This window comes from Phocoena phocoena, chromosome 10 (assembly GCF_963924675.1).
Source record: "Phocoena phocoena chromosome 10, mPhoPho1.1, whole genome shotgun sequence".
NCBI classification, from domain to species: Eukaryota; Metazoa; Chordata; class Mammalia; order Artiodactyla; family Phocoenidae; genus Phocoena; species Phocoena phocoena.
In genome coordinates this window covers 95,318,257-95,339,591 of record NC_089228.1, presented here as the reverse complement: position 1 = coordinate 95,339,591, position 21,335 = coordinate 95,318,257, and the positions used below count along the sequence as shown (strand labels likewise).

The 21,335-nt window shown below is 49.8% G+C and overlaps 1 protein-coding gene across 1 annotated transcript in view; it reads right to left on the bottom strand.

The window, feature by feature from the left end:
* Window positions 1-429: 429 nt before the first annotated feature.
* Window positions 430-21,335, bottom strand: part of GFOD1 (Gfo/Idh/MocA-like oxidoreductase domain containing 1) — a 96,350-nt gene continuing 75,444 nt past the window's right edge. Inside the window, exon 2 of the mRNA XM_065886092.1 lies at window positions 430-1,349. Coding sequence (XP_065742164.1) covers window positions 430-1,349 — 920 coding nt within the window. The remainder of the gene's footprint in view (window positions 1,350-21,335) is intronic.

Here is a 21,335-nt window from a genome sequence, read left to right as displayed (position 1 = left end):
GCACACACACCTGCAGGCTTGCGTGGGCACGTGAAGATGTGCCGTCTCCCGCCAGCCGAGCTCGCCCCTGGAAACAGGGCTCAGCGCACGCAGGAGTATTTGGCTTGCCAAGGAGGGGGGGGGATGGATGAGGGGCGGAGGCCGGCAACCCCTCCCGGCTTCTCACAGTAAAGGGCAGCTGAAGCGGCCGACCGCCTCCGTCTCAGCCGACGCCACTAGGGACGACCTCAGGGACCGCGGGTCACCGTCCCAGCAGTCTCGTTCGGGGCCCCTCACCGGGACAGGGGCTCAGCCTCCCAGATGCCATTTTCTCACCCTGCCTTTCCACTTCCCCACCCCTACACTCCTCGAGGCCACCTCTCCCCCAGCCTTTCCCCCTCTCTGGGCCCCAGGCGGGAGCCCTAGGTCGCGCTGGGTCCCCAATCTGGGCTAACAGTACAGGGACATCCGGCTCCGGCGCATGGCCTCGCTGATCAGGTAGGCGGGGCTCAGCTCGGGCTCCTCAGTCATCACCGCGATGTTCTGCCACTCGCCCGTCTGGCTGGACCGCTTGATGGTGTCCACCACGCACAGGGCGTACAGGCAGTCGTCGAAGGTGGCGGCCATGGTGAGCGGTCGCCCGTCCCATGTGCGCCGGTCGTCCTGGTCCTGGAAGGCCTGGCGCACGGCCTGCATCATCTTGATGGTGCCGCGCAGGTAGGGCGAGGGGATGTCGCTGAAGGCCTTCTCGGGCAGCAGGGAGTTGCTGACGGGCGTGGCGTCCTGCACCAGCAGCTCCTGCGCCGGGGCGCTGTTGCGCTGTCCGTACAGGTCGGTGCCCACCGCCAGCAGGCGCCCGGCTGAGCCCACCACGGTCACGTCCTGCTTGAACTCGCCGGGCACGTTGAAGTTGAGGGTGACGGTACAGCACACGCCGCCCTCCAGCACCATCTGGAAGGTGCAGAAGTCGTCGCTGGTGATCTGGCGGATGCCCTTGATGTGGTCGGTCTGCTTCACGAAGGTCTTGAGCAGCCCGTGGACCTTGACAGCCTTCTGGCCGGTGAGGAAGGTGAGCAGGTCGATGATGTAGGTGCCCACCGAGTGCAGGCCGCCGCCGCCCATCAGGTCGTCGCAGCTCCAGTTGTACTTCTTGCCCAGCAGGCTACCGCCGTGCACCTGCACCTCGCACACCAGCAGCTCGCCCACGTAGCCCTCCTCGATGAGCTGCTTCATGCGCACGAAGGCCGGCAGGAAGCGCAGCACGTTGCCCATGATGCTCATGAGCTTGGGGTAGTAGTGGGCGGCCGACATCATGCGGAAGGCGTCCAGCGGCGTGGCCGTGCGGTCGCAGATGACGTTCTTGCCGATGCCTGCGGGCGGGAGGACAAACAGCACGTCAGGGCGCTGGCGCCGAGCGAGCGACAGGGGGCGCTGTGGCCCCCAAATCGTAATTTATGGACCGGGAACCAGACCCGACCGGCTACCCTTACTACACTTTTAAAACATCTTATAACACCTTTTACTTATACAAAAATAACATATTCTATACATTTCAGTGTTAATTTAAATATTTATGTCGAATTACTTCAGTATTAAACCATGACATTGATTTAAATATTAAGATTTATTTTCATACATTTAAAGTCTATATTTTAGCAATTTTTAAAATGTTCGCCAATATAATATCAAATGCTTCATTTAATATTTTATTTATATGAATCTATAACATTATATATACAAATATATTTTACTTGTAAAGTTAAAATATTTAAATACAAAATGTAAGTTCTATTAAGGTGTACAATATCACGTTCTACATATATTTTATTGAAAGTTATCTTACATGTGAAACGTTTTATATGTTTTATTTTATTTGTAAAATAAAATTTTTATTAAAAATATCACATGTAGAGAACAGTGTCTTTATCTGGACAGAACCTGAATGCGTAAGCTGAAATCACGGCAACGCGAGTCTGATTAAGGATGAGGAAGAATTTCTTAACCATATACTTCAAAAGTCTAAGCTTTTGGCTGTCTCTCCCACAACCAGCAAGCTTGTTTACTGCAAGCTTGTTTATTGCTTGCAATAATCAAGCATAACCAAGGATTATGTTTTGAGTGTTTTCTTGCTTATTTTGCATTATGGATTAGAGCTGGCTGTGCTCACAGACGTGTTCGTTTAATGTTTTCCTGTTCCTTACGGGAAGAGCGGATAGTCCTTATATCTGAGGGATGGGCAGTGACTCAACCCTCATCTGTCTCACAGCCTGGGAGGGTGGGGACGTTGGTGCCTTTGGCAATGGAGCTGAGGCCAAATAAGAATTAAGCTTATGCGATGACTCTACCGAGTGCCTAAGTTATAGGTAGGCGGAAACCCTTTAGGAAACTAAGTGGTTCTGGGTCAGGAGAAAACAAAAGATCCAAGGATAGGAGAGTGACAGGGAATAAGAAAAGGATTTATTCCAAGATAAAGCTAAGAGGGAAGAAAGACAACTCAGCTGAACCTGGAGAAACAGCCAGTAGGAACTCAAAAAAATAATCATTTTTTAAAAAGTATACCGATTTGTTAGCAAGCCAGATTGAAGGATGCCAGATTGGGAAGCTTCGGAGTCAAGCCACATGCCTGCCTATGAGTTCTCTGCTGTCGGTCATGTTCTGCACGTAGACCCTCCTATGGAGAGCTGAACACTCCAGCCACAGACAAGGGACATGCCACAAGGGAGATGGGGTGACGAGACTCGCACCCATCCCAGTTGTCCTGACCACAGGCACCTGACTTGACAAAATCCATGAACACCGTGGAAGCCCTACAACTGTGGGCGTCTGTCCAGCGGAGATGCCTGGGCAAGGCCACAGGCATGTGGTGCTCTCATTTTCCCACTGGAAGAGCTCACCGGGCAATAGAAGTGGCCAGAACAGACTGGAGAAAATAAATACAGTCGATGGCTGTCAGTTTCCAGGTGCACGTCGAATTCCAGCCCCGAGTGAAAGGCCTGGAGCCACGCAACGACCCCATCTCCTGGCCTCCTCCACACTGGCAGAGCTGGGCTGGCTTTCCTGACGACCCTGAATGAACAGTAAGAAGCTTCTTTACCTCTGAGTAACCAGGTGAGGACTGGGGCTCTGGAAGAGGGGTGAGGAAACACTGGTTTGTGTTACCAAAAGTGCCGCGCACCTGTGTGACATCGTGTTCTGATAATATGGTCCTATCGGCATTAGGCTCATGTAACACGGGATAATGCCGGCAGGAGCAGATTTCTCTGTAAACAGATGGGTAGGTCACTACAGGTCCAGGTGACAAATGTTGCCAAAATCTGCCTCACACCTGTTGGGTATAGGCTGTGGCCTCTCCTACCCTATTCTCGGGGTCCACAAAGCCAAGACCCCTGATGGCCATCTTCTGAGTACACGCTATTGTCATATTAATGACACATGAGAAAACAACAAGTTTATCTTGTTTTTTCTATTCTAAGAACTATCAGATAAAACAGTAAAAGAAAAAATAAATTGAGAAAAATAATTCACTCCCCTCCACATACCCAAAGCAATCATCGCATGGGTAATTCTTTGAAGCTCTGTAGATGAAAAGATACTGGTGAAAGCTATAGACTCCCTTTCCAGAAGAATGCAGGCCTGCCTCCCCCAAGATTCTGAGATACAGGCATCTCTTCCTTTGGGCTATTTAAGTATGTTGTGGTCCCACACTAGACAGCAGCTTCCTCAAGGATCAAGCCTGGGCCTTCTGCTTTCTTAAGTCTCCTCTATGCCCACGGCACCTAGAGGCATGCGATGTGTGTGCAGGAAGCCAGAGGTCGTGCTGCCTGACACCACCGCTCTGCCCACAGTCCTCTGCACCGTCCACACTTTACAGATGGGTCTTGGCAACGTCTTAACACACAACATCTTCAAAAGTCAAAAGAGACTTCTAGGAATCTAGCATAAAGGAATCCTCTAAAATGTAAGCACAGCTTCTCTCCCAAAGATGCCGTCACTGCGTGATTTATTAAAGCAAAAAGCTAGGAACAATGTAAATGCCCAACAGAAGAACGGGTAAGTAGGCTGTAATACGTCCATATAATGGTGTATTGTGCGGCCATTGAAAATGATGTTTATAAAGAGTTTTTAATGGCAAGCAAGATGATTATGAGGTCATGTTAAGTGAACAGGGCTCTATTCATAGACATGCTATGATCTCAACTCTCTCTTAAAAGGACAAAAGAAAAAAACCTGGAAGGGAATACCTCAAACTGTTTACAGTGGTTAATTGATTAGTAGAATTAAGACTAATTTTTATTTTCTTCACTACCTTTTTCCATATTTCATGAGTTTTAACTTTTACGGTCAGAAAAACATTTGTTTTTCTTTTTTAGGTCCAAAGGAGACACAAAGACTTAACATGATGGCAGAAGGGCCCTCCGAAGCCACGGAAGGGCAGGCAGGTTCCGGAGCTCATGGACCTGCCCCAGTTCCTGTGCCCAGGGAGCTGATGAAAGCCCCTCTGACCCTAAACGTGCGATGCTTCCAAGGCTCAGGTCTTCCTGTTCCAGTTCCGCAGGACTTCTTCATGATTCTGGCAAAAGCTATGGACTCTCTTCAGAAGGTCAATTCACACGTACACGTAAGACTTTACCCACATCCCCAGCTTGTGCAGGGCCCCCTGGGGCTCTGAAGAACAGGCAGCTCCGCTGTAAGTTGTAAGATAACTCCTAGAAGCCCAGGTAACGTATTGTGCAAAATGAGATAATGCTTCCAGCTTCAAAGGAACCCAAAACGCAGAGCTAGCAGACTGCTCACAGATTTATAAAGCAGAGTTTGTTTTCTCTGTTTTACACACTCTTCCCTCAACGCTACCTCTTGGTAGGGCTTCTGCAAAGCGCTCTCTGGGACCATCCCCCAACCACCAAGATCCTTAGGTTCTCTTGGCCCGCTTTTCCCCACCAAAATCTGCCCTTCCAAAATGCCCAGAACCTGAAACTCCAACGTTCTTAGCAGTTTAACAAGAACCAAGGGCTTAGGCTAAAGAATACCATTCTAATTGTGGACTTTCAGTCATTGGATACTGGGGTGTGTGTGTGTGTGTGTGTGTGTGTGGTGTGTGGTGTGTGTGTGTGCACATCAGCGTGGTACAGAGCATTCCCCTCACCCCTAAAATCACATGCCATATAAAGGGAGCTTGTGTTGTCTGCGCAGAGGGGTGACACAGCCCACAATCCGGGTGTGTCACATGCCACCGAATATATGTGGGGATTCTTCCCGAAGAAAGCAGACAGATCCCTGCCTTCCAAAGTGCCCCTGTCGGCCTGGGCTTTGGGTCTGGTTCTCCAGAAATATCATAGGTCTTTGGTGTCTTCACGATTCTCATATGCCTTAGCACCATGCCTTTCTTGCCACCTCCAGAGAAAGTGCTGGAATGGGCTCTTCAGAGAAAAGCCCTCTCCATTTTGTGCTGGAAAGGAAATAATAAGTAGGGGCATCCTCCCCAAGCCCATGGCTCTGACATTCCTCTGCTCTGAAGGTAAGTCGATTCTCCCAAGGAGACAGGAACCGAAGAGCTCAGGGAGAGGCAGAGCCCGCCCTCAAAGCAGCCATGGCTGACCCCTAACAGGAAAATTACCACCCTGGTCTCTGCTCTGCAAACCCTAAGAGGACAGACAGCCTATGCCCTGTCACTCCTGGGTGTACAACTTTGCCAAAAGTACAGCAGTGCCATCTGCACTGCCCTGCATCCACACGTCTCTCAGGCAGACAGACAGACAGACAGACAGACACACACACACACACACACACACACACACACTCCCTTTAGGTTGGGGGTTCATATCGTCTTGCGGCAAGATGTGTCTTCCTTCTAAGGCAAGAGATCCAAAACTTTAGCGAAAATCGTTGGGCAGAGAATCAAGCAAAGGGACTTGAAACATACGGACCTGATTTCACTCCAAATCCACAGGCAGTGCGAAATGGACCGGGGGAAAATCCCGAGTGCCCGAGGAAAAGCTGGAGGCTCTGCCAAACCCCAAACATCTCCCGAGCAGCTGGACAGTGTCAGCAAAGCCCACTGGCTCTCAGAGGGATGCAGAAGAACAGCGGGAGCTTTCTTGGTTCTCTGGGCTATGGCAGCCGGTGGTCACCCTGCCGCTCCCTCCGGGGACACCACGCTCAGCTGGCTCCACCCGGGGGCCTGTGGCTGCACCAGAAATGGCTGTCTTGGGACCTTGCTGCATTTGTCAAGGGGGTACAACGTGACTCTGGTGGGTGGCAGAGGACGTGTGGAGACTGGTCTGCGTGTCCTGGGGAGTCTTCCTAACCCACCTCCATGCACACCGTCTGCCCGTTTGCGTGAGAACAAAGAACGTAAGTTGGGTCTCTGGGGAGCCTCTGGGCTGGAACGAACTTACTTTATCAAGACGAGAACCCCTTGTCAGCAAATAAAGTGAGAGCGCTCTGTCCGGAGGATGGTGGGGTTAATGCCTTCTCACCTATGTCACGGAGCTGAAGTGGGGGAGAAAATGAGATCATGGGAAATTTCTGGAAGGTGAAAGTGTCATGTGCAAGGCAGTATGCCTGTTCTTTGTCAGGAGTTTTTACATGAAATCATTTCAGAAGGAGTTTTACTGCCCTCCTGAGATTCCCTCGTAGGGAGATGGAGAATATGTTTCCTCCAGGGCCTGCTGAGCGTGTGCTCTCTATCTGAGTCCAAATATCCACGGCCCTCCGAGGACTCAGTGCCACAGGGAAGGAGTTTCCAACCAACAGACCCCAAAGTCGCTTTCAGGCAGCTGTGCCCCTCACACCCTCCAAGCTCAGGGTCTCCAAGCTGTGGCTGAGAACCCACCCATCTCTCCTTCCAGAGACTGGAGCTTTTATGAGGGCTGATACTCCAACCCAGGGACCCCAGGAGCAGGGCAAGGGGCTTCCCACTGACACCTCTGGGGAAAGACGTATGCTCTCTGCTGTCCCAAAGAGCTGCTGTCCTCTCCCGCCCTTGATCAGGTAGGTGGTACCTGGAAATATGGATGCCACCCAGCCACCCAGAGTCATTCTTTAGCATAATCAGCCTGGAACTTCAAAGCATCCCTCCCTGCTAGCACAATTCCAATTACACACTCCCTCATCTAATCGACAGTGGCGATCTATGAGGCCGATGCTACTTTCCCACCAGTTCTTCCCGATCATTCCACTTGTGTTGACAGCCCCTTATCTTCTGAAAGCCAAAACGGATGCTGGTCCCGGAGGCTGGCTTGCGCTGTCCCGGCGGGTTGGCCGAGCCCCACAAGAAGTCCCACAAGATACAGCTTCCTAGTTCCCACCCCCACCCCATTCACCCAAGGCAGAGAGGGCTTTCCCTGCATTTCAAGCAGGGAACGCATTATCTTCCTTTATAGTCCATTCCTGCAACATTTCTGTGCTAGGCACTGGGACCCAATAAATGAGTAAGAAAGATGAGAAGGAGCCCACAGTTTAGTAAAGAAACCAGCCAAGAAATGAGTGATTATGGGATCTAATAGATACAGGATCTAATAGAAGGATAAACGATGAGAGCACAAAGGAGGGGCTGCCCAACTCACTTGGGCGTGGTAGGGAGCTCTGCTGAAGAGGTGACATTTGGGCAGGGTTCTGAAGCATGTGTAAGAGTTCACCTCTTCATTCAGAAGCTTTGGGTCCCATTTAGAAAATGGTCTAAAACAAGGGTGTTTTTAAAAAAATTCCTTTATTTGAAATGCAATTTGAATTTTAAAAGATTTGCACTGTTCAAAAAATAAAACAAGGCTGTTTAACCTGGGTCTGAGAAACCACTAAAATTGGACTATTTAAAAAAAACTGTGTGAAACCTGATGTTCATTTTCTGAGGAAGAAGATCATTAGAGTCTTAAAAGTGTCTCTAATGCAAAGGAAATCAAGCAGAACTACAGTTGAGAGTGAAGAAAAACAGCATTTTAAAGGCCAAGACAGATCTCTGGTTTCAACAGAACTAAGTATCTGAACAGGGCTGTTTGTGATCGTTCCTTCTCTGCTCCCGTAGACATGGGACATGTGGTCAGTTTCACCCCCTCGCTGTAACACTCCACTCAGTCCAGCTCAGTCCCTTCCTTCCTTTCTTCCCATCCCACCCCTGTTATCTCCTTCCCCTGCTCCCTGCCCCCTGGCCCCAACACACACACACACACACGTGTTTTCTTTCAGCTGAGAAAAGCATCAGCAGAAATGACCTGTCTCAACCCTGCTCTCTGCCCTCTGGCCCTTCTTCCATGTAAGTTGGGAGAAGAGCCCCTTTGGAGAGATTAAATCCCTCATCTTCCATCCCCATGACAGTTCCTGACAACTTCGTGACTCACAGCCCTAATCTAATTGTGTTCACTATAATCCTGACATAATTTAAAATAGCAATCACCACCACTCACGGAGCAGCAACTCTGTACCAGAAGAGGCTGCATATTTTACATTCCCTTCCGTTTTTGTGCGTGCACACAACCCCACAAGGCAGGTACTAACCCTGTCCCCATCTCACAGACACGGAAACCGAGCCTCTGAGAGCGGACGCTATTTGCCCATGGCGCCACAAAACTCAATGACCAGGACGGCTGGGATTTGAACCCAGACACATGCTCCCATTCTGGCCAGCCCCACATGTCAATGCACCACGGCACCACAGGAGGGCTCCCAGGAGGTGGTGTAATGGGCTGGGGTGAGCACCAGAAACCGGGCCAGTGGGGGGGGCAGGTGTGCCCAAAGCTCAGCTGAACGACCACCCGCAGTCCCACAGCAACTTCTAATTTCAAACCTCAGATGGAAATGGGTCAGCGTGACCCATATTCAGCCCCTTTTGTCAAGGATGCCCTCTGTGGGCTCTGAAAGAGGGGGGACAGCCAAACAAAGGAAGTCAGCACAGCTAACATGGACAGGACCTGATCTTGAACTGAGATGTTCAAGCGCTTTTCTGTATACAACCCGCCCTTAAAGGCCAGCCCCCATCCCACCAACCCTTTTTAAGGACTCTCCTCCACTACTCGGGCCTGTCATCAGAACCCTCCTTTTGCACAGAAATCCCTGTCGGTAGCTAGATTTTCTCGGATGGTTTCATGTATAGTAGTATCATCTAATCATTGAGCCTGTAACACCCATAACAGGGACGGCACTCCTGAAACACTTTTCATTTGCGGTTTCCTTATCGGTCGATCGCACACATCTCCACCGCTATGGCTCATACAGGTAGAGGTTGAGGATATAATGCTGGGAAGTTTCTAACCAGCTCCTTCCAGCCTAGGCATCCCCAGGAGAGGAGAGAAAAGCTCGCCTCGTCTAGCCCAGGGAAACCAAGAGGAGAGGTTTAGAAACAGCAGTGGGTATGTGGAAGCCAGCTTCCCAACCTCCGTGCCTAAACGTGGCCCACAGAGAGCCAAGTGTCGAGAGGGTCAGGGAGGTGGTGGGAGGGCGCCTTGGAGGACAGAGGTCTGGGGCTGGATGCAGTGGCTGCAATGATCGGGACGGGACAGAGGAAAACGGCCAGGACCATCAGTCCCTCTTTGTTGGGCCCCAATGGCCAGATGACACCTACCGCACCTCAGTTATTCTGGGGAGCGGCCTGCACTGCCACCGCACACCTGGACAAGCCAGAGTCAGAGGCACCACCTGGATCCAGGGAACACAACCAGCCACTCAAGCCTCACTTTCCCCACAGAAGCCGCCACCTTCTGCAGCAGAGGCGGGCAAAGGGTAGAGTCCTGAACAACTGGGCCACCAGACTCATCAAAAAGAGACCGAGCTGCTTACAAGAAAATGTAAGCGACGGCGCTGGTGAGATGACCAGATTGCACGATGACTCCGTTTCCTACCTACCCCCTAAAGATGGAGCTTAGAATGGGGATCGGGGTGGCTACAGAGAAATAAAGAAATCTGTACTTCCTTTTCCTATTTATAGTGGGAATTCTCATCACACATCCCAAAGGGTGGGAGACTCGTGGTAGCTCCCAAAGCCTCCCCGGAGTCCCCGACAAAACCTCAGTCCCTGTCAATGGCATGTTAACACGCTTCAGAGGAGTACTCTCCTCGCTGTACACCTAATACGAACGTAAGACGAGACTTAAAGCCAGGTAACGTCTCAAAAAAAAAAAAGTAGGAAACTCTTTCCATTCAAGAGGGGTTATGCTTTAGTGAAGGGATCATAGGTATGTTCACCAAGCAGGTGTTTTGTGGGTTTTTTAATCACTATATTTCACATAGTCTAGCTTCTTATAAAAAATAGAAAAATGCAGAAGTATCGGGTTTCTTCCTCCAGAGCCTCCCCCACAACAATAATCAGCTGGAGCTGAATAGTGGCCTCTGTAGACCACAGTCCCCACCAATCCCTATTGCTCGACTATATCAGTTTTCTACTGCTGCCCTAACAAACTACCGTGAATGTGGCCGCTTAACACAACACCCATTATCTTCCACTTTTCTGGATCAGAAATCCAGGCGGGCACGGCTGGATCTCTGCTCAGGGTTTCACAAGGTTCCCGCCGGAAAGAACGTGCTTCCCAGCTCATAAGGTTGTCTGCAGAATTCAGTTCCTTAGGGCTGCAGGCCTGAGGTCCCCTGCTGCTTTCCGTGCTGACTGTGCAGCCTCTAGAAGCACTTGCATCTCTCAGGAGTGGCACCATCTTCGGGACAGTACCAGCATCATGGGGAAGGCAGTCCTTTCCACGCTTGGAATCTCTCTGACTTGCCCCTTGGCCAGCAGCTAGAGAGAACTCTGTCCTTAAAGGGCTCCTGTGATTAGATTAGGTCCACCCAGATCATCTCCCTTTGGCCACAACTAATCACAGGAGTGACAGCAGGGGGCGAAGGTCATCTTCAAATTACTCCAGCCCAGTCCCTTCATTTGCCTGTGAGCCCTAGAAAACTCTGCCAAGAGGAAGATTCTCGAGTATTCTCCCAAGTAAAGCGCTTCAGACACGTGTCAACATCCCTTCCAGACCTCCCTTTGCTTCTATGTTCTTGCAGTAGTTTTTACTCCATCAAGCGGGACTCGATGAGGTACTCTAGGCTTTTTAAAACCTATTATTAGTCTCCTCGTTACCACGGACATTGTGTCCTCAATTCGGGGCTCCCTGTAGGCAGTGGTAATAGGAACAGGGCCAGGAAGGTGGCAGACTTGGCCTCTGGGCGCTAGAATGAACACAAGGAAGGGAAGGGGAGCTGAAATTGTTATGAACCCACCAGGTGCCCGGGCTTCCCGTTGGTTCAGTTAAGCATCATACAGGCATCGTTAACCCCATTTGTCCAGAAGAGCGAATGGAGGCCAAGAGAGACCACGATTGCCCAAGATCATAGACATACACAGGTCCAGCTGCAAATTCAGTTCTGTGATCCCAAAGCTCTATGTTTTCCATTTTCTGCGTAGGGAGTTGCTACCGGTGGGAGGGTGGGAGTAGCGTTAGGTGACTGAGCCTCAGAGCACCAGGCGGGTTAATAAAAGAAGCCCAAGCCCTTTGGGCCCCGCTGGACCCCAGCACTGAGTTGAGAAGTGATTCAGGAAGGTGACAGAGGGAGGGCGGAGGCCGGTTACTGCTTGGAGGGGGAAGAGCTGAAAACCAAGAAGGGCTGGAGGCTCCACATGGGAGAACCACAGCCACTGCTGTCCTTGACAGGTCGACGTCGTTGCTCTACACCTGTGACAGTGAACTGGCCAGAGCGACTGAAAGATTATCATCAGGAAGGAGAGTGGCCGTGGAAACATGGTGGTGACTGCATTCCCACATTGAATAAAGGAAGCCCTTACGGGTCTGGCCTTCTGCATGCAGGCACCTGCTACCTTGGCAGAAGGAACTAGGTAGCAATGGTCTTGCTTCACACTTAACCCCTAAGAAACAGTGTGGCAGCAGGAAAACGACAGCGGGGCCACACTCCTACCCCACCATGATCCTTGGGGGAATAAGCACCTCGGTGTGGCCAGAAAGCAGCCTGACGCTCTAAGCTTCCTCACGTAGAAACAAGGGATCTTGCCCCCATCCAGAAGCAAAGGGAACAGAAGTGCAACGTTTCTGCCGATGTGACCAGACAACAGTAACAAACCCTTCCCACAGCCAGGAGGCAAACCGGATCCAGGGCTGTGGATTATCAGGTCGGGGTAATCATTAACAAACCACTTCCCAGAGCACCTTCACCTACAGCATCTCCACGTGTTAGACCAAATCTGTGACGAGGGGAGGGAAGGGAGTGGTGGGAAGGTGGTGGTGATTAGAAACAGAGAAGTAACCTAGAATTAACTAGGTGTTTGTGTATGTCCGGGGCGGGGTGGGGGTGCTGGAGATTTGTAATGTCCAGGGGCTGCCCAGCACCCACATCTCCCTGCTCCATGTGGGAATTTCCCGTATGGGCATCTTGGTGGGAAGCAGAGCTTCTTCCCATTATGGGAGCCAAGCCAGGGGTTGCTTTCCCAGCAGCCTTTGCAGTGAAGGCACACCTGGGTTTGGCCAACCAGGGACACTGCCTGGGCCTGGAACCCGAGGAAGCAGAAAGGTGGGGAGACCAGGCTGGCAGTGGGGATAGCAATATCGGTCTCCAAGGGCTGCGGTAGCAGTGATGCCAAAGATGGCACCTGCGGCCTAGGGCCAGCATCGTCGCAAGCAACAGCGTCCCTGTCCACATTGGCTGGGTTTCTCTGTGTGATCTGGACCGATTCCAGCTGCCAAGCCTTTCTTTGTTCTTCTTGTTTTCCAAGCCTGCTTCCCCAGGCGGCCGAACATTTCTGTGACGAATTAATGTCCTTTCAAAAAATTCCATTCTGCTAAAACCGGCCAGGCAATTTGTGTTGTTGGCAGTTAAAATGCTTCTCTAGTACAACAGGTTTACAAGCTTTCTGGACGCCTTTCTGAAAAGATTGATTTGGGGACAGAGGAACCGCTGAGGGCCTATAAATAAAGCAGCCCAAGATCCGGCGTGATTTATTGGAAAGGGAAGCGGAGTGGGGGTCGGGGGGACGTGGATTGAAGTTCTGATGCTGGCATTTGGAACTGTGTGACCTAAGCCATTTGATGTTGAGGGAGCTCAGTTCCCTTATTATAATCGGAAGAATAACGGCTTCTTCAAAAGGCTGCCTTGAGGATGAAATGACAACAGGTACTGCCCGACACATGAAAAGTGCTCATGAATGTCTGCAGAATTCAATAACACATCCAAATAAAAACAGCTCAGGTCAGCTCGAGAGAGACAAAACTTCAAAAGAGATCGGGGCAGGGAGGTAAGTGCATCACAGCAAGGGGCGGGCGTGGTGGTGTGTGGTTTTGGCAGTGGTTAAGGTACCAAGACTTGAAATCGAAATGGGTTCTAAGTCTGGCTTTGCCACTGACGCGATGTGCAAAAGCCATCTGTGAAATGGGGCTGATACCTGGCCCCGCCAGCTTGACGGGACTCCTGAGAATACGAAATGAATAGTTTTGAGGAACGTCTGCTGGAAGGAATAAGCCTATTGCAAGAATGAAGTTACTGCTGAGATGCAGTAGCAAAAAAGTCCCCCGAAAGAACAAACCTGCTGCAGCGTGCTCTGCCTGGAATCCCCGGGCTGGATGCTAGATGCACCAGCTGGGGTGCTGAGTCACTTGACATGGGGCACACCCCGGCAGGGACTTCTGTTGGCATCACTGGCTATGTGGGGTGGCCCGGGAGGCGAGGCCGGGCAGGCGGAAGGGCAAAGGCAGCATGAGACGTTTGGCTGAGCACCTTATCAGCTGTTCCTGTAAATAACTGAAGCTCAGCTAGTGACCGAGGCTGCGGATTGGAATCCCTTCACTGAGAACCACCCCTCACCCTTGGCGGCAGCTGATATCTGCACGGATCTGTGCTACCGTCATCACCAGGACGAGGGCCCTGTCCACAGAACTCAGAACCTCAGAAATGGGCAAGACTCGGGGAGGGTGGGGTTGGCAGGGGGACGTTACAAAGCCCCTAACTGAACACAGAGATCTGCCGTCCTCCCCGGAGCAGAGGCGGGCGCACAAGCCAGCTACATCCTCCCTCCACCGACCTTTTCTCTTAAAGAGACAGTGTTCGGTTTTTCCTCTCTGGACCGACCAGCTGACAATCCCCTGCACTGAGCATGTGAAGAGTCAGCAAATTTAGCCAACCGTGGCTGAAAGGCCCAGGTGCTGGCTAGGGTGAGTCATAGAGCTTTGGCGGTTTTGCTGCTGTTGTTTTCTTTGGGCAACAATTTGCAAACAATGCAGGTTCTTTGTAAAGGCCAAAACCTAGCGGGCAGGAGCTCCCAGAAAACTGGGCGTACCTGGGTCTGTGTTTGCCTGAGCAATGCTAGCTGAAAGCCTGAAAAGCGAGAAAGCTCGTGGGCTGCCTGGTGATGTCGGGGGGGAAGCAGCCCCATTGTGCAGACGAGGAGACGGGCTGAGTCAAGTCTTAATGCTTTCTCTTCCACACAGTACTACTGTGAAGCCCTGAAGGAGGCGGGATACAGGCATACAGGTGATAACGGCTCTTTATACATCCGGAGGATACTCCTGCACGGAAGGGGCTCTCTCTGACTCCCAGAGGAGGGCTCTACATGGGCACAGCGCTGGAATAAGCCTGGCCTGGGGCTCGTGAACACCCGGCCACACGTCAGACTTGCACAGAACTGTGGGGAGATGTCCAGATATCTTAGACACAGCAGAGCCCTAAACGTGTGCCGAAACAGAGAACAAGGACAGAGACCCAGGCTTGGTTTGCTCTGTTCCACAGTGGGGCGGGTGTCGTTAAGGGCCCTGGAGAGGAGGCAGGTGTGGCTTGTCCCCGTCCCTCCTCCACGACAGCCCTCACCCACCCACCTCTCATTAACCCCTCCTCCTGAGAAAAGCCTGTCGTGCTCAACCGCAGAAAGTCTAAATGTCCACCCCAGGAGGAAGGGTTATGGAAACAACTACCATGTAGTGACTGACGAGTGCACTAGGTACAAAGCACCCGGCAAAGCGCAGCTGCGCTCATCAGATCCTCCCAACACGCCGGACAGTCACTGTCATCCCCATTTCACGAACCATGAAGCCAAATCCTCGAGAGTCAATGCCCAAATTCACATCCTAGTAAGTGGTAGAGCCGGGATTCAAACCCACATATTCTGGTTCCTTCCGCGTACCCGTGACTCACCTTGTGATTCTAACTACAACTTGACAGGCAGTAAAACATGACTGCCAAGGAACCCCGCTGTAATCATGGATTTTCATGTAATTATTCGCTCATCCCATAAACACTTAGTAAGGGCCTCCCGGGGAAGCAGTGGGAGGGGGGTGCCCAGCCTCTACGTGGTCTTGTATTTTCCACTATTAGTTTCTGTGCTTTAGAACCACAGTTCCCAGCCTGAACGTCTCGGCACCCAAGGCATCCAGGGAGCCCATACCGAACTCGCAGGGGCACTGCAGTGTATTTTTCATTTCTGAGGAAAACATAGTGGTACTCGATGTCTATCGGATGCTGCGGGAGATACTCGCTCTAAAAAGTTCACAGTTTCAATACTGATTTGCACTACACTCCTTTCGATAACATGCCCTCTCTGTGAAGCTCGGTTTTCGGCAGTTGCTGTGATGAAAAGCAAATAACGAATCGAGGCAGGACGGGAAGTGAGGGCGGTGGGATCTCTCTGATTCTGTGGTTTGAGAAGCTGTGCAGTGCCCAATGGGCACACATATCCCAGTGTAACTCATTCTGATCATTTAAGAATGCAATACAAATATTTTTATCCCTTCAATTTATGTGTTATTTTTTCAAGTATCTGTTATGTTGTTGAGACACAGTATATATGTCTATTGGACACTACTTGGATCTTATTATTTGGACTTACTAGAAATAAGTAATAAATGGAATTGCCAGGTCTTTCTTGTGGCCTAGGAACACCATGAAAAAATTACTGAGACATTAAGAGCACCATGAATGAAGAATGTTTGGGAACCTTTGTTCTAGAACATTCTATGTACTCTCTCCCCTAACCCACGGTTAGAAGTTCTTTAAAGGCAGGAGCCATCTTATACTGGTCAATACTTTGGTTTCCCCTTGGCATAGTTCTTGGCTTGCTGTAGATACTTTTTAGTACCTGTTCACAGTTTACAACAGAAGTCTGAACCTGAAAAAAAAGTCTGAATCTGGCCTGCAGAAGCCCTTAAAGATCTACAGAGGTCCAGCGAGGTGTGAGTGATACAGGGGCTGCTGATACTCCAAGCTCACAGGTCCCACCAGCTAGGGGGCGGAGACGTGTAGGGCACCTTCCTGACCTTAGAGAATAAATAAACTTTTCTGAGCTTTCTGATGCAAAGTAACACAATCAACTGCCTCTGAAGGGTTTTAAGGACTCATGGAGATATAACCTTTACGTATACATCACTTTAAACTTCTGAGATTCTGTTTAATTTAAGCTGAATCTATGATCATGTCAATGATCTAGATTATTTTTTCTAGTCTCGAAAGGCAAACTCACACCTCTGGGAAGACGGGCCCCTCAGCACAGAGGGAAGGGTCAGCAGCAGAGTTCAAGTCCAGCCCTTGGGTATCTCCCAGCTGGAACTCTCCAGCAGGAGTTGCAGGGCTGCTTCTGTATCTGCTGACCAGGAGAGCGCAGAGTAAACTGGTTGCTTAGCAACAGCTGCAGCCACTTCCCTGGTTGGGGTGGGGGGAGAGCAGGGGAGGTATACGTCCACAGGGAGGCTGACGTTCTCATCTCAGGCCTGTGTCAGCATCTCCAGACAGGACTGGCAGGAGAGGACCCACCCAGGCACCTGCTCCCACAGGGCTCTGGTCCCAACCAACGAGAGATGACATCAGCGAGCTAAAAATGCCGATGGAGCTCATGGAACGGTCTTTAAAACTGGCAAGTGATGATGGTGGGAACCTTCTGTAAAAACCAATCGTTCTGCAACAAGGAAGCGTTGCTGTCCTGCTTGGGGCTGGGGAGAGGAAGATAGGGGTCTGGGACCTAGAGAAGATTCCTCTCGTGCATTTCTGCCAGGCTGGGAAAGGAAAGATCAGAATCATTTTTCTTTTCTTTCGGTGCATTAAGGTGAAGCAGTCATCAAGGGGCTTTTGAGTATAACTTATGCTATTAGCTCACTGAATAGCTGAGTGCCTTTTTTATGCAGGTCAATTTCTGTTGAGGGGGTGGGAGGGTGAGAGAAGAGAGGTAAGTGTTAGTGGAGTAGTATGGGTGAGGGGCAGGTAAAGCACCGTGCCTGAAACAGAGCCATTCACCCATTTTTCGGGTGTAAAGCCTAAAGAATGTCCTCTGTGAAAGTTAAAGCACTCATGGAGCAGAATAATAATAACATGTAAGAATAAAGTCATGAACTATTCCCTCCTCATTCATGCCTGCTCTGTCTATGCAGCTCACTTCTCCTTTAGATTTCTTTTCATACCTCGTTTCCATCAAACACCAGTTTATAAGACTCTCTGTCCTTATCGGTTGGTTACCTTAGGGTAGTGAGTTTGGACAATTATCCTTATTTTTTCAAACAGCTTTGTGTTTACGGACCTCTGTTCTCCTTTTATTCCCAGGCCCTACAGGGTCCCTACATTGATGTCCCAGAGAGTCCCTAGCTCACCCCAATCCCCCTTGTTAAATCCAGGCAAACAAACCTGCACTGTGTTCACCCTGGACACACGCCAATGAATCAGCAGTTCTAGGGCCACTGCCTGGAAAGCTCCGCCCACCCTGAGGAGGAGCCTTGCTCTGCTTGGAGGACACGGGGCTGTCCCTTGCTATCCAGAGCCAGCAGAAGAGTCATTCACATGGCAGAACCTGCTCTCCAGGGCCGTCATCCACTCCCCCACCAGTGCGTTGGCAGCACAAAGCTCCCCTCTCCAAACACCCTTTATCCTGCTGCTCTGCCTGGTGGTGGTTTGTTGTTTTTTGTTTTTTTTTTGCGGTACGCGGGCCTCTCACTGTTGTGGCCTCTCCCGCTGCGAAGCACAGGCTCCTGACGCGCAGGCTCAGCGGCCATGGCTCACGGGCCCAGCCGCTCCGCGGCATGTGGGATCCTCCCGGACCGATCTTCCCGGACCGGGGCACGAACCCGTGTCCCCTGCATCGAGCAGGCGGACTCTCAACCACTGCGCCACCAGGGAAGCCCCTGCCTGGTGGTTTTTAACAGGCAGTGTCCCGCTCCACACACACCTCGCTATCAGAGGTTGAGTAATCAGTATCTGTGGGCACGAGGCCGGGGACAGGCGGTGGAGACTTCCTGCGGATCCTGTACCCATGGCCCGGCCCCAACTCTGACCCCATGCATTCCCTCATCCACAAAGTGAGGGGCTGGGCTGAAGCCCCTCTTCCGCGGAACACTCGCCCCACAGGGTGTTCATCGCCCTGCCATGCACGAGAAAAGGATTCTAGGATTAAGAAGTATGGGAAGTGCTTGTTAAAAATGCAAACTAGTTGCAATTCTGTTTTCCATGCCCAGCCCCAGCCTAGATCTCATTCCTCACTGCCCCAGCAGAGACTCGACTTGCCAATCACCACCCTCGCCCCGTATGCTTCTGTGTGTTCCTGTCTTGATGGTTTTTAAAGCAACATTAAGCACCCTGTTACACAGGCACACACACAATAAATACAAGTTTATTTATAATACAAGCACCCTCTCCATCAGCAAAAGGTTTCTCTAATATAGTACTTCTTTGAGCCATTAATGACTGCGCGCATCTCCAAGGAATCAACGACACTGGAACAATCCCCCAGCGATCCAACCTTTCCCCCTTTATAGTAAAGCATGTTGGAGAGAAGAGAGACAGCTAGTGTTTGGACTAGATGTTCCACAGGGGGGCTCCAAGTATAACATCCACGATTTATATTCTTTATACCGTGATTTGCTAAGTGAATCACAAATCTGCATTTATCTGGGGGGCATAGAGAGAAGATGGGGGGCCAGAGGGGCTGTGGCGCTAAGTCAGGGCTACCTGTGGTGCTGCAGCTGGCCCTCCACACGGCCTCAAGGGAGGAGAGCACTTTAGTCCTTCTAGAAGCTACAATTCAGGGGTGCAAAAGCACTCGAGGACACGTTGCAGAGCACATGCTGCCCAACCTCCATTGCACACACACCTTTAGGTTGAATGAGTTGAAAAGAAAGAGGTTTGTAAACTGTTTAGAAAAATTCTCAGCAACTGGACATCTAAACGACTCACTGCAAAATTCAAATAGAGGAGCTTTTGCCAACTACTGAGAGGCAATCAATTTTTTAAAGGTCCATACTGTGTCAATACAGTGGCTTTAAAAAATGTTTAACATCCCTTTTCCAATCTATTAGTCTTTTCCAAACAATGATACGCATATCACACACACACACACACACACACACACGCGCGCGCGCGCGCGCGCCCCTCCTGTTTAGAAACTTAATCTTTGCCATTGCCCATCGTATGGCCTTTGAGACTTCCCATGCCTTGGCTATGATTTATCCCTCTAAAGGGATTCTCTACTTCCCCTCTGCTAAGTCCTCAAGTTCAAACAGGTTCAGCCTCACCGTACACTTTCCCACCCTCAGACCTTTGCCCCCTTCCTCTCCAGTCTCCAATGAGCCAACCCCCACTCCAAGGTCCAACTTAAGTGCTGTCTCCTCTGAGACATCTTTCCTGAGGACTCCAAGCTTCAGGTATCTCTCCATCTCTAATTTGCTGCCTGCATCAGGTATATCTTTCTGAACCTTCATTATATAACATCTGGGACTCTTAGCCATATTTTCACGTGTAATATCGAAGCTGCCAACCATGTGTGAATTCTACAACTGTAAGCAAGATTCCCCCAAACCTTCTGGGCTTCCGTTTATATAAAATGTGGGTAACAATAGTATCTACCTTAAAAGATTGTTATGAGGATTAAATGAGATAATGCATGTAAGCTACTTCACACAGTGCCTGGCACAGCAAGTGCTTAATAAGTGCTATTATTAACCAACCAGTGAAACCTTTGGAACAACCAGGAACCATCTCTATTTCCTGGTGTCCTCCAATGGCCTAGCACAATGACCATCTTCAATAAATCCTTACTCCTTGAAATTAACCCAAGGGGGAAGGAGGAAAGAATTCAGAGGAAGTAAGTTTGAAAGGATACTTAATTATGGTTTTCAAGGATATAAAGGGTTATTTTTACAGAGGATGATGAACATTAGATTTTCTTTTTGTTTGTCTCCTTGAAGGCAAAAGATGACACTTGGACTTAAATTTTAGTAATCTTGGCTGAAACCTCCTGATGACACCAGTGAAGCTGCAGCAAGGAATACTGATGAAGGTCACATGTAGGGGAGCCAGACCAAGGACTGAGTCTGACCTCAGAGCTCTACCACTTATTTGGACAAGTAACTTTATGCCTGTAAGCCTCAACTTCTTTGTCTGTAAAATGGGGCTAAAAAGAGTACCAGCTTCATTGGAGAGTTGTAAGAATCATCTGGAACATAGTAAGTGCTCAATAAACAGAATGATGGTCTTGTTATTGTACCAAGGGATGTTGTGGAGTTTCTTTAAAATGGTTATAAACAGTTACTTTTAGTAGATAGCTGGGGAACAGGCTGGCCCATTGCTCACGTCTTGTAGATAACTACTTGAGGTTCTGAAATTTGTTAGACCAGAAACAGCTCTGGGGTGGGAGGCTGCCGGGGGTGGGAGGCAAAACAACTCTGCTGACCAGGTATGCAGCGTACTTCCATCCTCATTATGAACTGCTTCTTCTGACATGGAAGCAACCTAAATGTCCATCGACAGATGAATGGATAAAGAAGATGTGGTATATATATTCACAATGGAATACTACTCAAAAAGAATGAAATAATGCCACGTGCAGCAACATGGATGGACCCAGAGATCATCAAATGAAGTCAGACAGAGAAAGACAAATATCATATGATGTCACTTATATGGGAAATCTAAAAGATGGCACAAATGAACTTATTTACAGAATGGAAACAGGCTCACACACACAGAGAACAAATTTATGGTTACCAAAGGGGAGGGAGGGGGGCATAAATTAGGAGCTTGGGATTAGCTGACACAAACTACTATTTATAAAACAGGTAAACAACAAGGTCCTACTATATAGGACAAGGAACTGTATTCAATATCTTGTATTAAATTATAATGGAAAAGATATGAAAAAGGATATATGTATGTATATATGCGTGTGCGTGTGTGTATAACCGAATCACTGTGCTGTACACCTGAAACTAACACAACATTGTAAATCAATTACACTTCAATTAAAAAAAAAATTGCTTCAGTGTGTTTTGCCCCTGGGTCCTCTCAGATAATTGACTCATTTCATATTGGGGGAGACAGGGTAAGTAGCTGAGGTGGATAGATGGGAAAAACGAAGTCAGGGAGCTTTCCAGGGAAGAAAAGAAGTGACACGGGCTTTCTGTGGCCATACT